The sequence below is a fragment of the Bombina bombina genome, chromosome 3 (assembly GCF_027579735.1).
Source record: "Bombina bombina isolate aBomBom1 chromosome 3, aBomBom1.pri, whole genome shotgun sequence".
Taxonomy (NCBI): Eukaryota; Metazoa; Chordata; class Amphibia; order Anura; family Bombinatoridae; genus Bombina; species Bombina bombina.
Genome location: NC_069501.1, coordinates 449855391 through 449872448, shown reverse-complemented (window position 1 = coordinate 449872448; position 17058 = coordinate 449855391). Strand labels below are relative to the sequence as shown.

Below are 17058 nucleotides of genomic sequence, written 5' to 3'. Positions count from 1 at the left end.
TAGGCGAGCTTAGGCGGGCGTATTGGGCCGGCGAAGTCAGAAAAGTTGACGGCTTGATAACTACCCCCCTGAGTGGGACTATATCATATATATTACATTTACCTTATTTATTAAATATACTACATTATGTGGGTATGTTTTGTGTGCTTTCTATTTTCTTTATATTCTACCATACTCTGAGCATATACCGGAGATTACTTTTTAAAAAGCAGTCGCATACCTACGTAAAAATTGACTGGAAACTACTGACCTATAAAACTTATCCTACTATCTGAAGGTATTAACCACCAGAACTAAACATTTTGAGTATTGACTTACTTCCTTATATGAGATTGGCTACGATCTAGAAACTGTCTTTCTTTTGAGTACACCGTTTTCCTTTCCCCGATTATATATATATATATATATATATATATATATATATATATATATATACACACACACACATACACACACACACACATATATATATATATATATATATATATATATATACATACAGGTGGCCCTCGGTTTACAACAGTTCAATTTGCACCGTTACAGAATAACAACCTTCGTTCCAGTCATGTGACTGCTATTGAAAAGCATTGAGAAGCAGTGCATTGATTAAAATAGCCAGTAGGTGGAGCTGTCCGCTTGTGTCGCAGCAAAGCCAAGCAAGCTGAAATTAATCAGTTTAACCATACCTGAGCTATCAAGCAGATTTCAAAGGAACAAGATCTTCCTGTCTATAAATCAGACCAGATTGGAATGCATAGAAAGAACTGTTTGCAGAAAAATGCAAGTTAAGTCTGTGTTGTGTGATTATTTTATTAGGATTATAATGCTGTTTAGAAAATGTTTTTGTTCATTTAACTTAGATTAATTATATATTCTGTGTTGTGTGATTATTTTATTAGGTTTAGAATGCTGTTTAACATTTAAAGTCTTCATTTCAAAGCTTTAAAAATAATGTATTAGGTGTTACTTATGACAATTTTGAGAGGGGCCTGGAACCTAACTCCCTTACTTCCCATTGCCTTACATTATAAACTGGGTTTCAATTTACAACAGTTTCGATTTACAACCATTCCTTCTGGAACCTAACCTCGGCGTAAACTGAGGGCTACCTGTATATATATATATATATATATATATATATATACACACATACATATTTAGACATGTATATGTACGTATGCCTTTTGTGTGCCTTTTTTTCTAACACCTGCTATCTTTAAGCCATTATAACTTTTTTGGTGCAATATTTTTCTTAATAACTTTTATTAAATGGCATTATTATGAGTGTAACTACTTTTTAATGTATTTTTGTCACTTTTTAGTTTTACAAAACAGTTAATCAGAGACCTGAGGATGCGGTAATCGTTTTAGTGCAAATCGCGACTACACTTAAGAGATTACATTAACTTGTCATACAATCTGTAAACCTGATGCTCGCAAACAACCGTGCTAAACTCCTTTTTGCCCGTGCATAACTGTTAGTACTTCACTCATAATCTGGCCCTTAGTGTTTTAATTGCTTTCAATAAAAGTTATGTTTTATCTTTGGCCTATCTCTGCTTTGTGCAGTTAGGTGATACTCACTCTGGGATACAGAGGTTCTTAAAGTCAGTGCTCTACTGACCCATTAGTAAATTTAATGTTCATGCACTAGCACTCTAGCCCTAAAATATTATTTTTTAAGACAAATGTAATATAGGCATTCCTATACAGTTGTAATCAAAATTATTCAACCCCCATTGCAAATCAAGTTTATTGTCAAAATGTATTTACAAACTTTCAGCTGTTTGCAATGAACAAATCAAACAAAAGCAATTGAAATTGCTCAACACAACAAATGCTTCAAGTGGTTTCCACAAAGTCAACTGAAAATGCAACTTTTAATAAATTCTGCAGCATCAAAATTATTCAACCCCTTCCTTAGTAGAGCACCCTGTTGCTGTTATGACCTGCTGCAAACGAGATGCATAGACAGACACCAGCTTTTGGCAGTGTTCCTGAACAATCTTATACCATTCCTCATGAGCAATGGCCTCCAGTTCAGTAATATTCATGGGTTTGCTCGCTGCGACCATCTTCTTCACATCGCACCAGAGATTTTCTCTGGGGGTTCAAGTCAGGTGACTGTGATGGCCACTGTAGAATCTTCCAGGACTTCTTCTGCAACCAAGCCTTGGTGGAATTTGAGGTATGCTTGGGTTTATTGTCCTGTTGGAAGGTCCAATGAAGCTCAAGCTTCAGCTTTCTCACAGACATTACATTTTCTCCTAGGATTTCCTGATACTTCAATGAATCCATCTTGCCTTCCTCACGCTGCTGATTTCCAGTGGCAGAGTATGCAAAGCAGCCCCAGAGCATCACCGAGCCACCACCATGCTTAACTCTAGGCAATGTTTTCTTTTAAGCGTATGCTTCATTCTTCTTCCTCCAGACATACCGCTGAGCCATCGGGTCGAAAAGTTCCAGTTTTGTTTCATCACTCCACAGAACAGAACCCCAAAACTTCTGTGGCTTATTTATATGAGTTTAAGCCTATTGGAGACAACTTTTCTTGTGCTTTTTGGTCAGTAGTGGTGTACGTCTTGTAGTTCTGGCATGGAAACCTTCTGCGTTTAGTAAGTACTTTGCAAACTGAAACCTCAGTGCCTGTTGCCACCTTGTCTTGCTGCAGGTCTTTTGCAGTCACTCAAGGGTTTTTCTCAACCTGCCTTCTCAGAAATCTGGTTGCAGCCATTGACAGCTTCCTTTTGCTGCCCCGTCCAGGTAGTGTAACCAATGTTTCTTTAACTTTGAACTTGCAAACTATGCTTCCAACTGTGTCTCTAGGAACATTCAGTACCTTTGCTATATTTTTGTATCCTGTTCTTTGTTTGTGAAGGGCGATGATCTCTTCTCTTAACTTATTCGACCATTCTTTTGACTTAGCCATATTTCTAACATGCAGTCAAACGTGACACTCAGCAAACCCCTAAACAGTTCAGGTATTTCATGTGTTCTAGCTCAAGCACATCTGCTGCAACTAATGAAGCCTTTGATTAGTTGCATCGGGTGTGCTTGATACAACACCTGTTTTGCATATTTGTGCTGTTCTGGGGGATTCTATTCAGGGGGTTGAATAATTTTGAGACTGCAGAATTCATTAAAAGTTGCATTTTCAGTTGAATTTGGTAGTACTTTTGTATTTCACTCTTTAATAAAGATTGCTAGGAACCCCTCAACAATATAGTGACAGTCCACATACTCCTGGGGTAAACCCAATCTGAGACACTATGTTCCAAATGCATTAAAATGTCCTGACTCTGCCATATATACACATAGAATATATAATGGGGTATTCCAGCAGAAAATGAAATGTACATCACTCCATATTAAATTTGTTTTTAAAAATATGTATGTGTTGGCTGTGACACAGAGCACTGAGCAGTCACAAGCTGTAAATTTGGGTGCAACATAAAAACACAAGCTCTGCATTGCACACGTGCTATCACTTAAATCAGAAACAGCTTCTACTAGAAGCATTTTTGCTTAATAGAGTATATTGTAAAAATACTTTTAATTGAAACTAAAATGCACTGATTTGTATATCAATATCTACTGAAATGTCAATTTTAGTACATAATATTTGTAATTTAGAATGGAACAATTCAAACTTTTAGATGGAATAAATCTAACCTATGCATTTTGGTGCCTCTGGACTCCAAGTTCCATCACTTCCACATGATATATTGCTTGTGCCAATGAATGTAAAATTTTCATTACAACTGTATGTGACAGGATCCGGATACCTGTATTCATCCTTTACTGGGGTATATGATCCATTAGGTATACTGTCAGGCTTTGCACAAATTACACCTAGAATAGAAGACAAAAACAAAAATAACAAATAAAAACAAAATTTATGCTTACCTGATAAATTTCTTTCTCTTGTGGTGTATCCAGTCCACGGGTTCATCCATTACTTGTGGGATATTCTCCTTCCCAACAGGAAGTTGCAAGAGGACACCCACAGCAGAGCTGTCTATATAGCTCCTCCCCTAACTGCCACCCCCAGTCATTCGACCGAAGACAAGCAAGAAAAAAGGAGAAACTATAGGGTGCAGTGGTGACTGTAGTTTAAAAATAAAAAACACCTGCCTTAAAGTGACAGGGCGGGCCGTGGACTGGATACACCACAAGAGAAAGAAATTTATCAGGTAAGCATAAATTTTGTTTTCTCTTGTAAGGTGTATCCAGTCCACGGGTTCATCCATTACTTGTGGGATACCAATACCAAAGCTTTAGGACACGGATGAAGGGAGGGACAAGGCAGGAACTTAAACGGAAGGCACCACTGCCTGCAAGACCTTTCTCCCAAAAATAGCCTCCGAGGAAGCAAAAGTATCAAATTTGTAGAATTTAGAAAAAGTATGAAGCGAAGACCAAGTCGCCGCCTTACAAATCTGTTCAACAGAGGCCTCATTTTTAAAAGCCCATGTGGAAGCTACCGCTCTAGTGGAATGAGCTGTAATTCTTTCAGGAGGCTGCTGGCCAGCAGTCTCATAAGCTAAACGGATTATGCTTCTCAGCCAAAAAGAAAGAGAAGATGCCGAAGCCTTTTGGCCTCTCCTCTGTCCAGAGTAGACGACAAACAATGCAGATGTTTGACGAAAATCCTTAGTAGATTGTAAATAAAACTTTAAAGCACGAACCACGTCAAGATTGTGTAATAGACGTTCCTTCTTTAAAGAAGGATTAGGACACAGTGACGGAACAACAATCTCCTGATTGATATTCTTATTAGATACCACCTTAGGAAGAAACCCAGGTTTGGTACGCAAAACTACCTTATCTGCATGGAAGATCAGATAAGGGGAATCACACTGTAAGGCAGATAACTCTGAAACTCTTCGAGCCGAAGAGATAGCTACCAAAAACAGAACTTTCCAAGATAAAAGCTTGATATCTATGGAATGCAGAGGTTCAAACGGAACCACTTGAAGAACTTTAAGAACTAAATTTAAACTCCATGGCGGAGCAACAGGTTTAAACACAGGCTTGATTCTAACTAAAGCCTGACAAAACGCCTGAACGTCTGGAACATCTGCCAGACGCTTGTGCAGAAGAATAGACAGAGCAGAAATCTGTCCCTTTAAGGAAATAGCTGACAATCCCTTCTCCAATCCTTCTTGGAGAAAGGATAATATCCTAGGAATCCTGACTTTACTCCATGAGTAACCCTTGGATTCACACCAATGAAGATATTTACACCATATCTTATGATAGATTTTCCTGGTGACAGGCTTTCGAGCCTGAATTAAGGTATGAATGACCGACTCGGAGAAACCACATTTTGATAAAATCAAGCGTTCAATCTCCAAGCAGTCAGCCGCAGAGAAATTAGATTTGGATGTTTGAATGGACCTTGGAGTAGAAGGTCCTGCCTCAGCGGCAGAGTCCATGGTGGAAAGAATGACATGTCCACCAGATCTGCATACCAAGTCCTGCGTGGCCACGCAGGCGCTATCAAAATCACAGAAGCTCTCTCCTGCTTGATCTTGGCAATCAGACGAGGGAGGAGATGAAATGGTGGGAACACATAAGCCAGGCTGAAGGACCATGGCACTGCTAGAGCATCTATCAGCACTGCCTGGGGATCCCTTGACCTGGACCCGTAACAAGGAAGCTTGGTGTTCTGACGAGACGCCATCAGATCCAGTTCTGGTTTGCCTCATAGTTGAATCAGCTGGGCAAATACCTCCGGAAGGAGCTCCCACTCCCCCGGATGAAAAGTCTGCCGACTTAGAAAATCCGCCTCCCAGTTCTCTACTCCTGGGATATGGATAGCTGAGAGATGGCAAGAGTGAACCTCTGCCCATAGAATTATCTTTGAAACCTCCAACATTGCCAGGGGGCGTATTGTTCCCCCCTGATGGTTGATATAGGCTACAGTCGTGATATTGTCCGACTGAAATCTGATTAATCTGACCGCATCTAGTTGAGGCCAAGCCTGAAGAGCATTGAATATCGCTCTCAGTTCCAGAATGTTTATCGGAAGGAGGGCTTCCTCCGGAGGCCACGAACCCTGAGCCTTCAGGGAGTTCCAGACTGCGCCCCAGCCCAGAAGGCTGGCATCTGTCGTCACTATAGTCCACTCTGGCCTGCGGAAACTCATTCCCCTGGAAAGATGGACCCGAGATAACCACCAGAGAAGAGAATCCCTGGTCTCTTGATCCAGATTTAGCAGAGGGGACAAATCTGTGTAGTCCCCATTCCACTGATTGAGCATGCAAAGTTGCAGTGGTCTGAGATGTAGGCGGGCAAACGGAACTATGTCCATTGCCACTACCATTAGGCCGATTACTTCCATACACTGAGCCACTGACGGCCGAGAAGTGGAATGAAGAGCACGGAAGGAAGTTAGAAGCTTTGATAACCTGACCTCTGTCAGAAAATTTTTCATTTCTACTGAATCTATCAGTGTTCCTAGGAAGGAAACTCTTGTGAGAGGGGAGAGAGAACTCTTTTCTTCGTTCACCTTCCACCCGTGAGACCTCAGAAAGGCCAGAACAATGTCCGTATGGGACTTGGCGATTTGAAAGTCGACGCCTGTATCAGAATGTCGTCTAGGTAAGGAGCCATCGCTATGCCCCGTGGCCTTAGAACCGCCAGTAGAGACCCTAGAACCTTCGTAAAGATTCTTGGTGCCGTGGCTAACCCGAAGGGAAGAGCCACAAACTGGTAATGCCTGTCTAAGAAGGCGAACCTGAGGAACTGATGATCTCTGTGAATCGGAATGTGGAGATAAGCTTCCTTTAAGTCCACGGTAGTCATATATTGACCCTCCTGGATCATAGGGAGGATGGTTCGGAGAGTCTCCATCTTGAAGGATGGGACCCTGAGAAATTTGTTTAGGATCTTGAGATCCAAGATTGGTCTGAAAGTTCCCTCTTTTTTGGGAACTATAAACAGATTTGAATAGACGTCCTGCCCCTGTTCCTCCCTTGGAACTGGGTGGATCACTCCCATAACCAGTAGGTCTTGAACACAACGTAAGAATGCCTCTCTCTTTATCAGGTTTACAGATAATTGTGAGAGATGAAATCTCCCCTTTGGAGATGAAGCTTTGAAGTCCAGAAGATATCCCTGGGAAACAATCTCTAATGCCCAGGGATCCTGGACGTCTCTTGCCCAAGCCTGGGAGAAGAGAGAAAGTCTGCCCCCTACTAGATCCGGTCCCGGATCGGGGGCTACTCCTTCATGCTGTCTTAGAGGCGGCAGCAGGTTTTTTGGCCTGCTTCCCCTTGTTCCAAGCCTGGTTAGGTCTCCAGACTGGTTTGGACTGGGCGAAATTTCCCTCTAGTTTTGCATTAGAGGAAGCTGAAGCTGCGCCACTCTTGAAGTTTCGAAATGAACGAAAATTATTCTGTTTGGTCCTTAATTTATTGGACCTATCCTGAGGAAGGGCGTGACCTTTTCCTCCAGTAATATCAGAAATGATCTCCTTCAGGCCCGGCCCGAATAGGGTCTGTCCTTTGAAGGGGATGTTAAGAAGCTTAGACTTTGAAGTAACGTCTGCTGACCAGGACTTAAGCCATAGCGCCCTGCGCACCAGAATGGCAAAACCTGAATTCTTAGCCGTTAGTTTGGTTAGATGAAAAACGGCGTCAGAAATAAAGGAATTAGCTAACTTGAGAGCTTTAATCCTGTCTAAAATATCATCTAACGGGGTCCCCACCTGTAGAGCCTCCTCAAGAGACTCGAACCAAAAAGCCGCTGCAGCAGTAACTGGGGCAATGCATGCAAGAGGCTGGAGAATAAAACCTTGATGGATAAAAATTTTCTTAAGGAGACCCTCCAATTTTTTATCCATAGGATCTAAGAAAGCACAACTGTCCTCGACGGGGATAGTTGTACGCTTAGCTAGGGTAGAAACACCACCCTCCACGAGTCCCGTATAGCGACATCTATGGGAAACATCTTTTTAAAAGCAGGAGGGGGAGAGAACGGAACACCTGGTCTATCCCATTCCTTAGTAATAATTTCCGAGAACCTCTTAGGGACTGGAAAGACATCAGTGTAAACAGGCACTGAAAAGTTTTTGTCCATTTTACACAATTTCTCTGGAACTACAATGGGGTCACAGTCATCCAGAGTCGCTAAAACCTCCCTGAGCAATAAGCGGTGGTGTTCAAGCTTAAATTTAAAGGCTGTCATTTCAGAATCGGACTGAAGTAACGTCTTCCCTGAATCTGAAATCTCACCCTCAGAAAGCAACTCCCTTGCCGCGGCTTCGGAGCATTGTGAGGGTATATCAGACATAGCTACTAAAGCGTCAGAAAGCTCTGTATTTGTTCTAGCCCCAGAGCTGTCTCGCTTTCCTTGTAACCCTGGCAGTTTGGACAATACCTCTGTGAGGGTATTAGTCATAACTGCCGCCATGTCTTGTAAGGTAAACGCATTGGACGCGCTAGATGTACTTGGCGTCACTTGAGCGGGAGTTATAGGTTCTGACACGTGGGGAGAGCTAGATGGCATAACCTCCCTTTTGTCAGTCTGAGAAACCTCTGGTGATAAATCTTTAAATGCCATAATATGGTCTTTATAATTTATAGAAATTTCAGTACATTTGGTACACATTCTAAGAGGGGGTTCCACAATGGCTTCTAAACATATTGAACAAGGAGTTTCCTCTATGTCAGACATGTTTAACAGACTAGTAATGAGACCAGCAAGCTTGGAAAACACTTTAATAAATGTGAAACAGCAATTAAACAAAAACGGTACTGTGCCTTTAAGAGAAAAAAAACTATCACATAAACTGCAAAACAGTGTTAAAAAGTAGTAAACTCTTTGAAATTTTTACAGTGTGTATAAGGGACTAAAGCAGCATTGCACCCACTTGCAAATGGATGATTAACCCTTTAGGCCCCAAACCGGATTTAAAAAACGTTAATAAACAGTTAAACACCTTGCCACAGCTCTGCTGTGGCTCCTACCTGCCCTCAAATACGATTTAGGGAAGAAATAAGCCCTCTATAGTGGTCCTCAGATGCCAGAGGACTCCTTTGGGGAAGCTGGATGTCTCAGTCTGAATAAGAACTTCGCATCTAGAGCGCAAAAATAGGCCCCTCCCACCATGCACTTGATGTCAGAGGGCCTTAAGAAAATACTCCTAGGAGTATCTGACTAGCCATGTGGAAACTAGGCCCCAAAAACGATTTATCACCCTCAGAGAAAAATCGTTCTTTCTATATAACATGTAAACGTTTTGACACTAAGAAATATGAGTATTAACATAAATATTACCCTTTTTTGTAAGCATGATCCCAGTCGTTGTTAAATCACTGCATCAGGTTTACCTCAATTATACAAGGCTCTGTCAGCATTTTCTAGATCTTATCATCTCTCTAGAAATAAATATACTGAACATACCTCAAAGCAGGTAAACTGCAAACCGTTCCCCCAACTGAAATCTTTCCCATACTCTTCAGTTATGCGTGAGAACAGCAATGGACCTTAGTTACAAACCGCTAAGATCATCAACCTCCAGGCAGATTCTTCTTCTAATTTCTGCCTGGGAGTAAAACAGTACTACGCCGGTACCGTTTAAAAATAACAAACTCTTGATTGAAGGTAAAAACTACACTAAGTCACCACATATCTCTTATACTTCCTATCTTGTCGAGAGTTCCAAGAGAATGACTGGGGGTGGCAGTTAGGGGAGGAGCTATATAGACAGCTCTGCTGTGGGTGTCCTCTTGCAACTTCCTGTAGGGAAGGAGAATATCCCACAAGTAATGGATGAACCCGTGGACTGGATACACCTTACAAGAGAAATTATGAAATGTACCCAGTTGTCTTGCTTATTAAACACTGCAGCACAGATGGCCTGACCTGCCTTTAGTGAAAACCTAAAATCAGACAACTATAGTAAAGTGAACCAAAGTGAAACTCTGCATGTTGGTTATTATTAGGTGAAATACAAATTTGTGACATACATATAGGGCTAGATTACGAGTAGACAACTAAATATAACTTAGGTGCATGTGATGTTAGTGCTCCACTGAGTAATTCCAGTGCACATTAATGTGTTTGCGTTCGCATTGCTAGGATGCATTGCGCTCATGAGAGCACGCTTCCATAGGCTACAATGGGCATCAGAACCTCGCACACCGAAAGGGGGTAAGTTGCGCAGCAATGGGCAGTATTTTTAAATATATATGTATAAAACTATATACATATATACTTATGTGTTAATATGTGTATATACACATATTAACACATACAGTTCCCATAAAACACAATGTAAAGGCACTTTCAGTGCCATTTTTTTTTCTTCTAACTCCCCACTCCCAAAAAACTATAATGCCATCTATTTAAAGGGTATTTGGGGCAGATCTCTGGTTAATTTTCTGAGCCCTAATATGTAATGGCTAGTTATTTATCTCGTGAATTTGCTCATGTGTGGGTGCGGGACAATTTAGTGCTCCAGTCGTAATCTAGCCCATAAATGGGAGAAACACTGTCCATGACTTAAAGAATTTACAAAAATCTTGTCTGAAGAAATATGTTGACACAATAAAAATATTCGGCTAGATTTAGAGTTTTGTCGGTAAAGACCCGCGTAGCTAACGCTGCTTTTTTTCCCAACGCACCCTTAAGACAATGCTGGTATTTAGAGTTGTCTGAGGGGCTGCGTTAGGCTAAAAAAAGGGTAACTTAGCTCCACTTCAACCCTCAATACCAGCGTTGCTTACGGTAGCGGTAAGCAGCTAAAATGTGCTCGTGCACGATATCCCCATAGGAAACAATGGGGCATTTTGGGCTGAAAAAAAACCTAACACCTGCAAAAAAGCAGCGTTCAGCTCCTAACGCAGCCCCATTGTTTCCTATTGGGAAACACTCTCTAAGTCTACACCTAACATCCTAACATGAACCCCAAGTGTAAACACCCCTAACTTTACACTTATTAACCCCTAATCTGCCGCCCCCACTATCGCTGACACCTGCATTATACCATTAACCCCTAATCTGCCGCTCCGGACACCGCCGCAACCTACATTATCCCTATGAACTCCTAATCTGCTGCCCCTAACACCGCCGACCCCATATTATAATTATTAACCCCTAATCTGCCCCCCCAATGTCGCTGCCACCTTACCTACACTTATTAACCCCTAATCTGCCAACCGGACTTCGCCGCCACTATAATAAATGTATTAACCCCTAAACCGCCGCACTCCCGCATCGAAAACACTATAATAAATAGTATCAACCCCTAATCTGCCCCCCCCCAACGTCGCCGCCACCTTACCTACACTTATTAACCCCTAACCTGCCGACTGGACCTCGCCGCCACTATAATAAATGTATTAACCCCTAAACCGCCGCACTCCCGCCTCAGTCAGTTCTGGGGCCTGTTTTGTTTAACATATTTATCTGCGATATCAGCAAAGGGCTACAGGGGAAAGTATGTCTCTTTGCAGATGATACAAAAATTTGCAACAGAGTGGATGTTCCAGGGGGGGTAGACAAAATGAGAAGTGATATACAACAATTGGAGGATTGGACAAACGACTGGGATCTAAAGTTTAACACAGCAAAGTGTAAAATAATGCATTTAGGGAAGAAAAATCCAAATGTTAATTACAGACTCAATGACACTTTACTGACTGTTACAGACGAGGAACAGGACTTGGGAATTATTATTTCAGATGATTTAAAACTTAGTAAACAATGTAGTAAGGCAGCGAGTAAGGCTAGCAGAATGCTTGGATGTATTGGTAGAGGTATTTGCAGCAGAAATAGTAAGGTTCTTATGCCACTTTATAGATCATTAGTTAGGCCTCATCTTGAGTATTGTGTGCAGTTCTGGAGGCCATATCTTCAGAAGGATATTAACAAACTTGAATCTGTGCAAAGGAGGGCTACCAAAATGGTACATGGTCTAAAAAATAAAACTTACCAGGATAGGCTCAATGACCTAAATATGTATAGCTTAGAGGAGAGAAGGGAAAGAGGTGATATGATAGCAACTTTCAAGTACATTAAAGGGTTTAGTAAAACTGAGGCTGTGGGTATTTTACATAAAATGGAAAATTCAAGAACAAGGGGTCATGAGCTCAAGCTAAAGGGTAGTAGATTCAGGAGTAATTTGAGGAAGCACTTCTTTACAGAAAGAGTGATTGATTTATGGAATAAACTTCCTCAAGAGGTAGTAGCAACAAACACTGTGGGGGACTTTAAAAATGCATGGGACAAGCATAGGGCTATCCTACGAACTAGATAAGTTTATACTGTTAGGTAAGGTGGGGCAGACTTGCTGGGCCTATGGCTCTTATCTGCCGTCAATATCTATGTTTCTATGTTTCTATGTTAAAACACTATAATAAATAGTATTAATCCCTAATCTGCCCTCCCTAACATCGCCGCCACCTACATACAATTATTAACCCCTAATCTCCCGCCCGCACCGTCGCCGCTACTATAATAAATTTATTAACCCCTAAACCTAACTCTAACCCTTACCCTAACACCCCCCTAACATAAATATAATTTAAATTAAATGAAATAATAGTCCTAAAATTAAATAAAATAATCCTATTTAAAACTAAATACTTACCTATAAAATAAACCCTAATATGGCTACAATATAAATAATAATTACATTGTAGCTATTTTAGGATTTATATTTATATTACAGGCAACTTTGTATTTATTTTAACTAGGTACAATAGCTATTAAATAGCTAATAACTATTTAATAGCTACCTAGTTAAAATAAATACAAAATTACCTGTAAAATAAATCCTAACCTAAGTTACAAATACACCTAACACTACACTATCATTAAATTAATTAAATAAATTACATACAATTAGCTAAAATAAAATACAATAAAATAAACTATACTATAATACAAAAAAACAAACACTAAATTACAAAAAATAAAAAAGAATTACAAGCAGTTTAAACTAATTACACCTAATCTAAGCCCCCTAATAAAATAAAAAAGCCCCCCAAAATAAAAAATTCCCTACCCTATTCTAAAATACAAAAGTAATGAGCTCTTTTACCAGCCCTTAAAAGGGCTTTTTGAGGGGCATTGACCCAAAGTAATCAGCTCTTTTACCTGAAAAGAAAAATACAATACCCCCCAACATTACAACCCACCACCCACACACCCCTACTCTAACCCACCCAAACCACCCTTAAATAAACCTATCGCTAACCCCCTGAAGATCATCCTACCTTGAGTCGTCTTCACCCAGCCGAGCCGAATTCTTCATCCAAGGTGCGCAGAGGAGGTCCTTGATCCGGTAGAAGTCTTCATCCAAGCGGCAAAGAAGAGGTCCTCCATCTGGTAGAAGTGTTCATCCAGGCGGCGTCTTCAATCTTCATCCATCCGGAGCAGAGCGGAGCCATCTTCAACGGAGCCGACGCTGAGCCATCCTCTTCAACCGACGGACTAACGACGAATGAAAGTTCCTTTAAGGGACGTCATCCAAGATGGCGTCCCTTCAATTCCGATTGGCTAATAGAATTCTATCAGCCAATCGGACTTAAGGTAGAAAAAATCTGATTGGCTGATGCAATCAGCCAATCAGATTGAAGTTCAATCCGATTGGCTGATCCAATCAGCCAATCGTATTGAACTCGCATTCTATTGGCTGTTCCGATCAGCCAATAGAATGCGAGTTCAATACGATTGGCTGATTGGATCAGCCAATCGGATTGAACTTCAATCTGATTGGCCGATTGCATCAGCCAATCAGATTTTTTCTACCTTAATTCCGATTGGTTGATAGAATTCTATCAGCCAATCGGAATTGAAGGGACGCCATCTTGGATGACGTCCCTTAAAGGAACCTTCATTCGTCGTTAGTCCGTCGGTTGAAGAGGATGGCTCCGCTTCGGCTCAGTTGAAGATGGCTCCGCTCCGGATGGATGAAGATTGAAGACGCCGCCTGGATGAAGACTTCTAACGGATGGAGGACCTCTTCTTTGACGCTTAGATGAAGACTTCTACCGGATCAAGGACCTCCTCTGCGCACCTTGGATGAAGAATTTGGCTCGGCTGGGTGAAGAAGACTCAAGGTAGGATGATCTTTAGGGGGTTAGCGATAGGTTTATTTAAGGGGGGTTTGGGTGGGTTAGAGTAGGGGTGTGTGGGTGGTGGGTTGTAATGTTGGGGGGGGTTGTATTTTTCTTTTCAGGTAAAAGAGCTGATTACTTTGGGGCAATGCCCCACAAAAAGCCCTTTTAAGGGCTGGTAAAAGAGCTGATTACTTTTGTATTTTAGAATAGGGTAGGGAATTTTTTATTTTGGGGGGCTTTTTTATTTTATTAGGGGGCTTAGATTAGGTGTAATTAGTTTAATCTGCTTGTAATTCTTTTTATTTTTTGTAATATAGTGTTTATTTTTTTTGTATTATAGTATAGTTTATTTTATTGTATTTTATTTTAGCTAATTGTATGAAATTTATTTAATTAATTTAATGATAGTGTAGTGTTAGGTGTATTTGTAACTTAGGTTAGGATTTATTTTACAGGTAATTTTGTATTTATTTTAACTAGGTAGCTATTAAATAGTTATTAACTATTTAATAGCTATTGTACCTAGTTAAAATAAATACAAAGTTGCCTGTAAAATAAATATAATCCTAAAATAGCTACAATGTAATTATTATTTATATTGTAGCTATATTAGGGTTTATTTTATAGGTAAGAATTTCGTTTTAAATAAGATTATTTTATTTAATTTTAGGAATATTATTTCGTTTAATTTAAATTATTTTTATGTTAGGGGGGTGTTAGGGTTAGGGGTTAATAAATTGATTATAGTAGCGGCGATGGTGCGGGCGGGAGATTAGGGGTTAATAATTGTAGGTAGGTGGCGGCGATGTTAGGGAGGGCAGATTAGGGGTTAATACTATTTATTATAGTTTTTTCGAGGCGGGAGTGCGGTAGTTTAGGGGTTAATACATTTATTATAGTGGCGGCGAGGTCTGGTCGGCAGATTAGGGGTTAATAAGTGTAGTTATGTGGCGGCGACATGGGGGGGGGGGCAGATTAGGGGTTAATAAATATAATATAGGGGTCGGCGATGTTAGGGGCAGCAGATTAGGGGTTTATAGGTATAATGTAGGTGGCGGCGGTGTCCGGTCGGCAGATTAGGGGTTAAAATGTTTTATTATAGTGGCAGCGATGTGGGGGGGCCTCGGTTTAGGGGTACATAGGTAGTTTATGGGTGTTAGTGTACAGTAGTTAAGAGCTTTATATTCCGGCGTTAGCCCATAAAACTCTTAACTACTGACTTTTTTTGGCGGTAGGAGTCTTGTCGGTAGAGGGTCTACCGCTCACTTCTCCCAAGACTCCAAATACCGGAGTTAGGCAGATACCATTGAAAAGATAGGATACGCAATTGGCGTAAGGGGATCTGCGGTAGCCTGGAATCGCGGTAGGGAAGTGACCTTTAGACCCTTTCCTGGCTGACTCTAAATACCAGCGTGCGGCCAAAAGCAGCGTTAGGACCCCTTAACACTGCTTTGACGGCTAACGCAAAAATCTAAATCTAGGTGATTGTTTTAAACATTGATTTAATAGATTGTTCCTCCCCCACATGGCTCACTATTTTCATACGCTCCCTGGCCAGTTGTAGTACTCAGCTGCCAGACAACAATGACCGTAATAGCACTAGTTGTTTACAATATATTGTGCAAACCAGACATTACTGGCTGTAATAGCACTAGCTGTGCACAGTATATTGTGTACACCAGACATTACTGGCTGTAATAGCACTAGTTGTTTACAGTATATTGTGTACACAAGACATTACTGACTGTAAAAGCACTAGCTCTGCACAGTATATTGTGTACACCAGACATTACTGGCTGTAAAAGCACTAGCTGTGCACAGTATCTTGTGTACACCAGACATTACTGTCTGTAAAAGCACAAGCTGTGCACAATATATTGTGTACACCAGAATACTGGCTGTAATAGCACTAGCTGTGCACAGTATATTGTGTACACCAGACATTACTGGCTGTAATGGCACTAGTTGTTTACAGTATATTGTGTACACAAGACATTACTGACTGTAAAAGCACTAGCTGTGCACAGTATATTGTGTACACCAGATATTACTGGCTGTAATAGCACTGGCTGTGCACAGTATATTGTGTACACCAGACATTACTGACTGTAAAAGCACTAGCTGTGCACAATATATTGTGTACACCAGACATTACTGGCTGTAAAAGCACTAGCAGTGCACAGTATATTGTGTACACCAGACATTACTGGCTGTAAAAGCACTAGCTGTGCACAGTATATTGTGTACACCAGATATTACTGGCTGTAAAAGCACTAGCTGTGCACAGTATATTGTGTACACCCGATATTACTGGCTGTAAAAGCACTAGCTTTGCACAGTATATTGTGTACACCAGACATTACTGGCTGTAAAAGCACTAGCTGTGCACAGTATATTGTGTTCACCAGACATTACTGGCTGTAAAAGCACTAGCTTTGCACAATATATTGTGTAAACCAGACAATACTGGCTGTAATAGCACTAGCTGTGCACAGTATATTGTGTACACCAGACATTACTGGCTGTAATAGCACTAGCTGTGCACAGTATATTGTGTACAGCAGACATTACTGGCTGTAAAAGCACTAGCTTTGCACAGTATATTGTGTACACCAGACATTACTGGCTGTAAAAGCACTAGCTGTGCACAGTATAATGTGTACACCAGACATTACTGGCTGTAAAAGCACTAGCTGTGCACAGTATATTGTGTACACCAGACATTACTGGCTGTAAAAGCACTAGCTGTGCACAGTATATTGTGTACACCAGATATTACTGGCTGTAAAAGCACTAGCTTTGAACAGTATATTGTGTACACCAGACATTACTGACTGTAAAAGCACTAGCTGTGCACAATATATTGTGTACACCAGACATTACTGGCTGTAAAAGCACTAGCTGTGCACAGTATATTGTGTACACCAAACATTACTGGCTGTAATAGCACCAGTTGTTTACAGTATATTGTGTACACAAGGCA

General features: G+C 40.8%; 1 protein-coding gene across 1 annotated transcript in view; it reads right to left on the bottom strand.

Annotated features, from left to right (window-relative positions):
- LOC128653416 (complement component receptor 1-like protein) overlaps nucleotides 1-17058 on the bottom strand; it is a 217719-nt gene that overhangs the window by 183238 nt on the left and 17423 nt on the right. The window contains exon 2 of the mRNA XM_053706684.1: nucleotides 3673-3852. Coding sequence (XP_053562659.1) covers nucleotides 3673-3852 — 180 coding nt within the window. The remainder of the gene's footprint in view (nucleotides 1-3672; nucleotides 3853-17058) is intronic.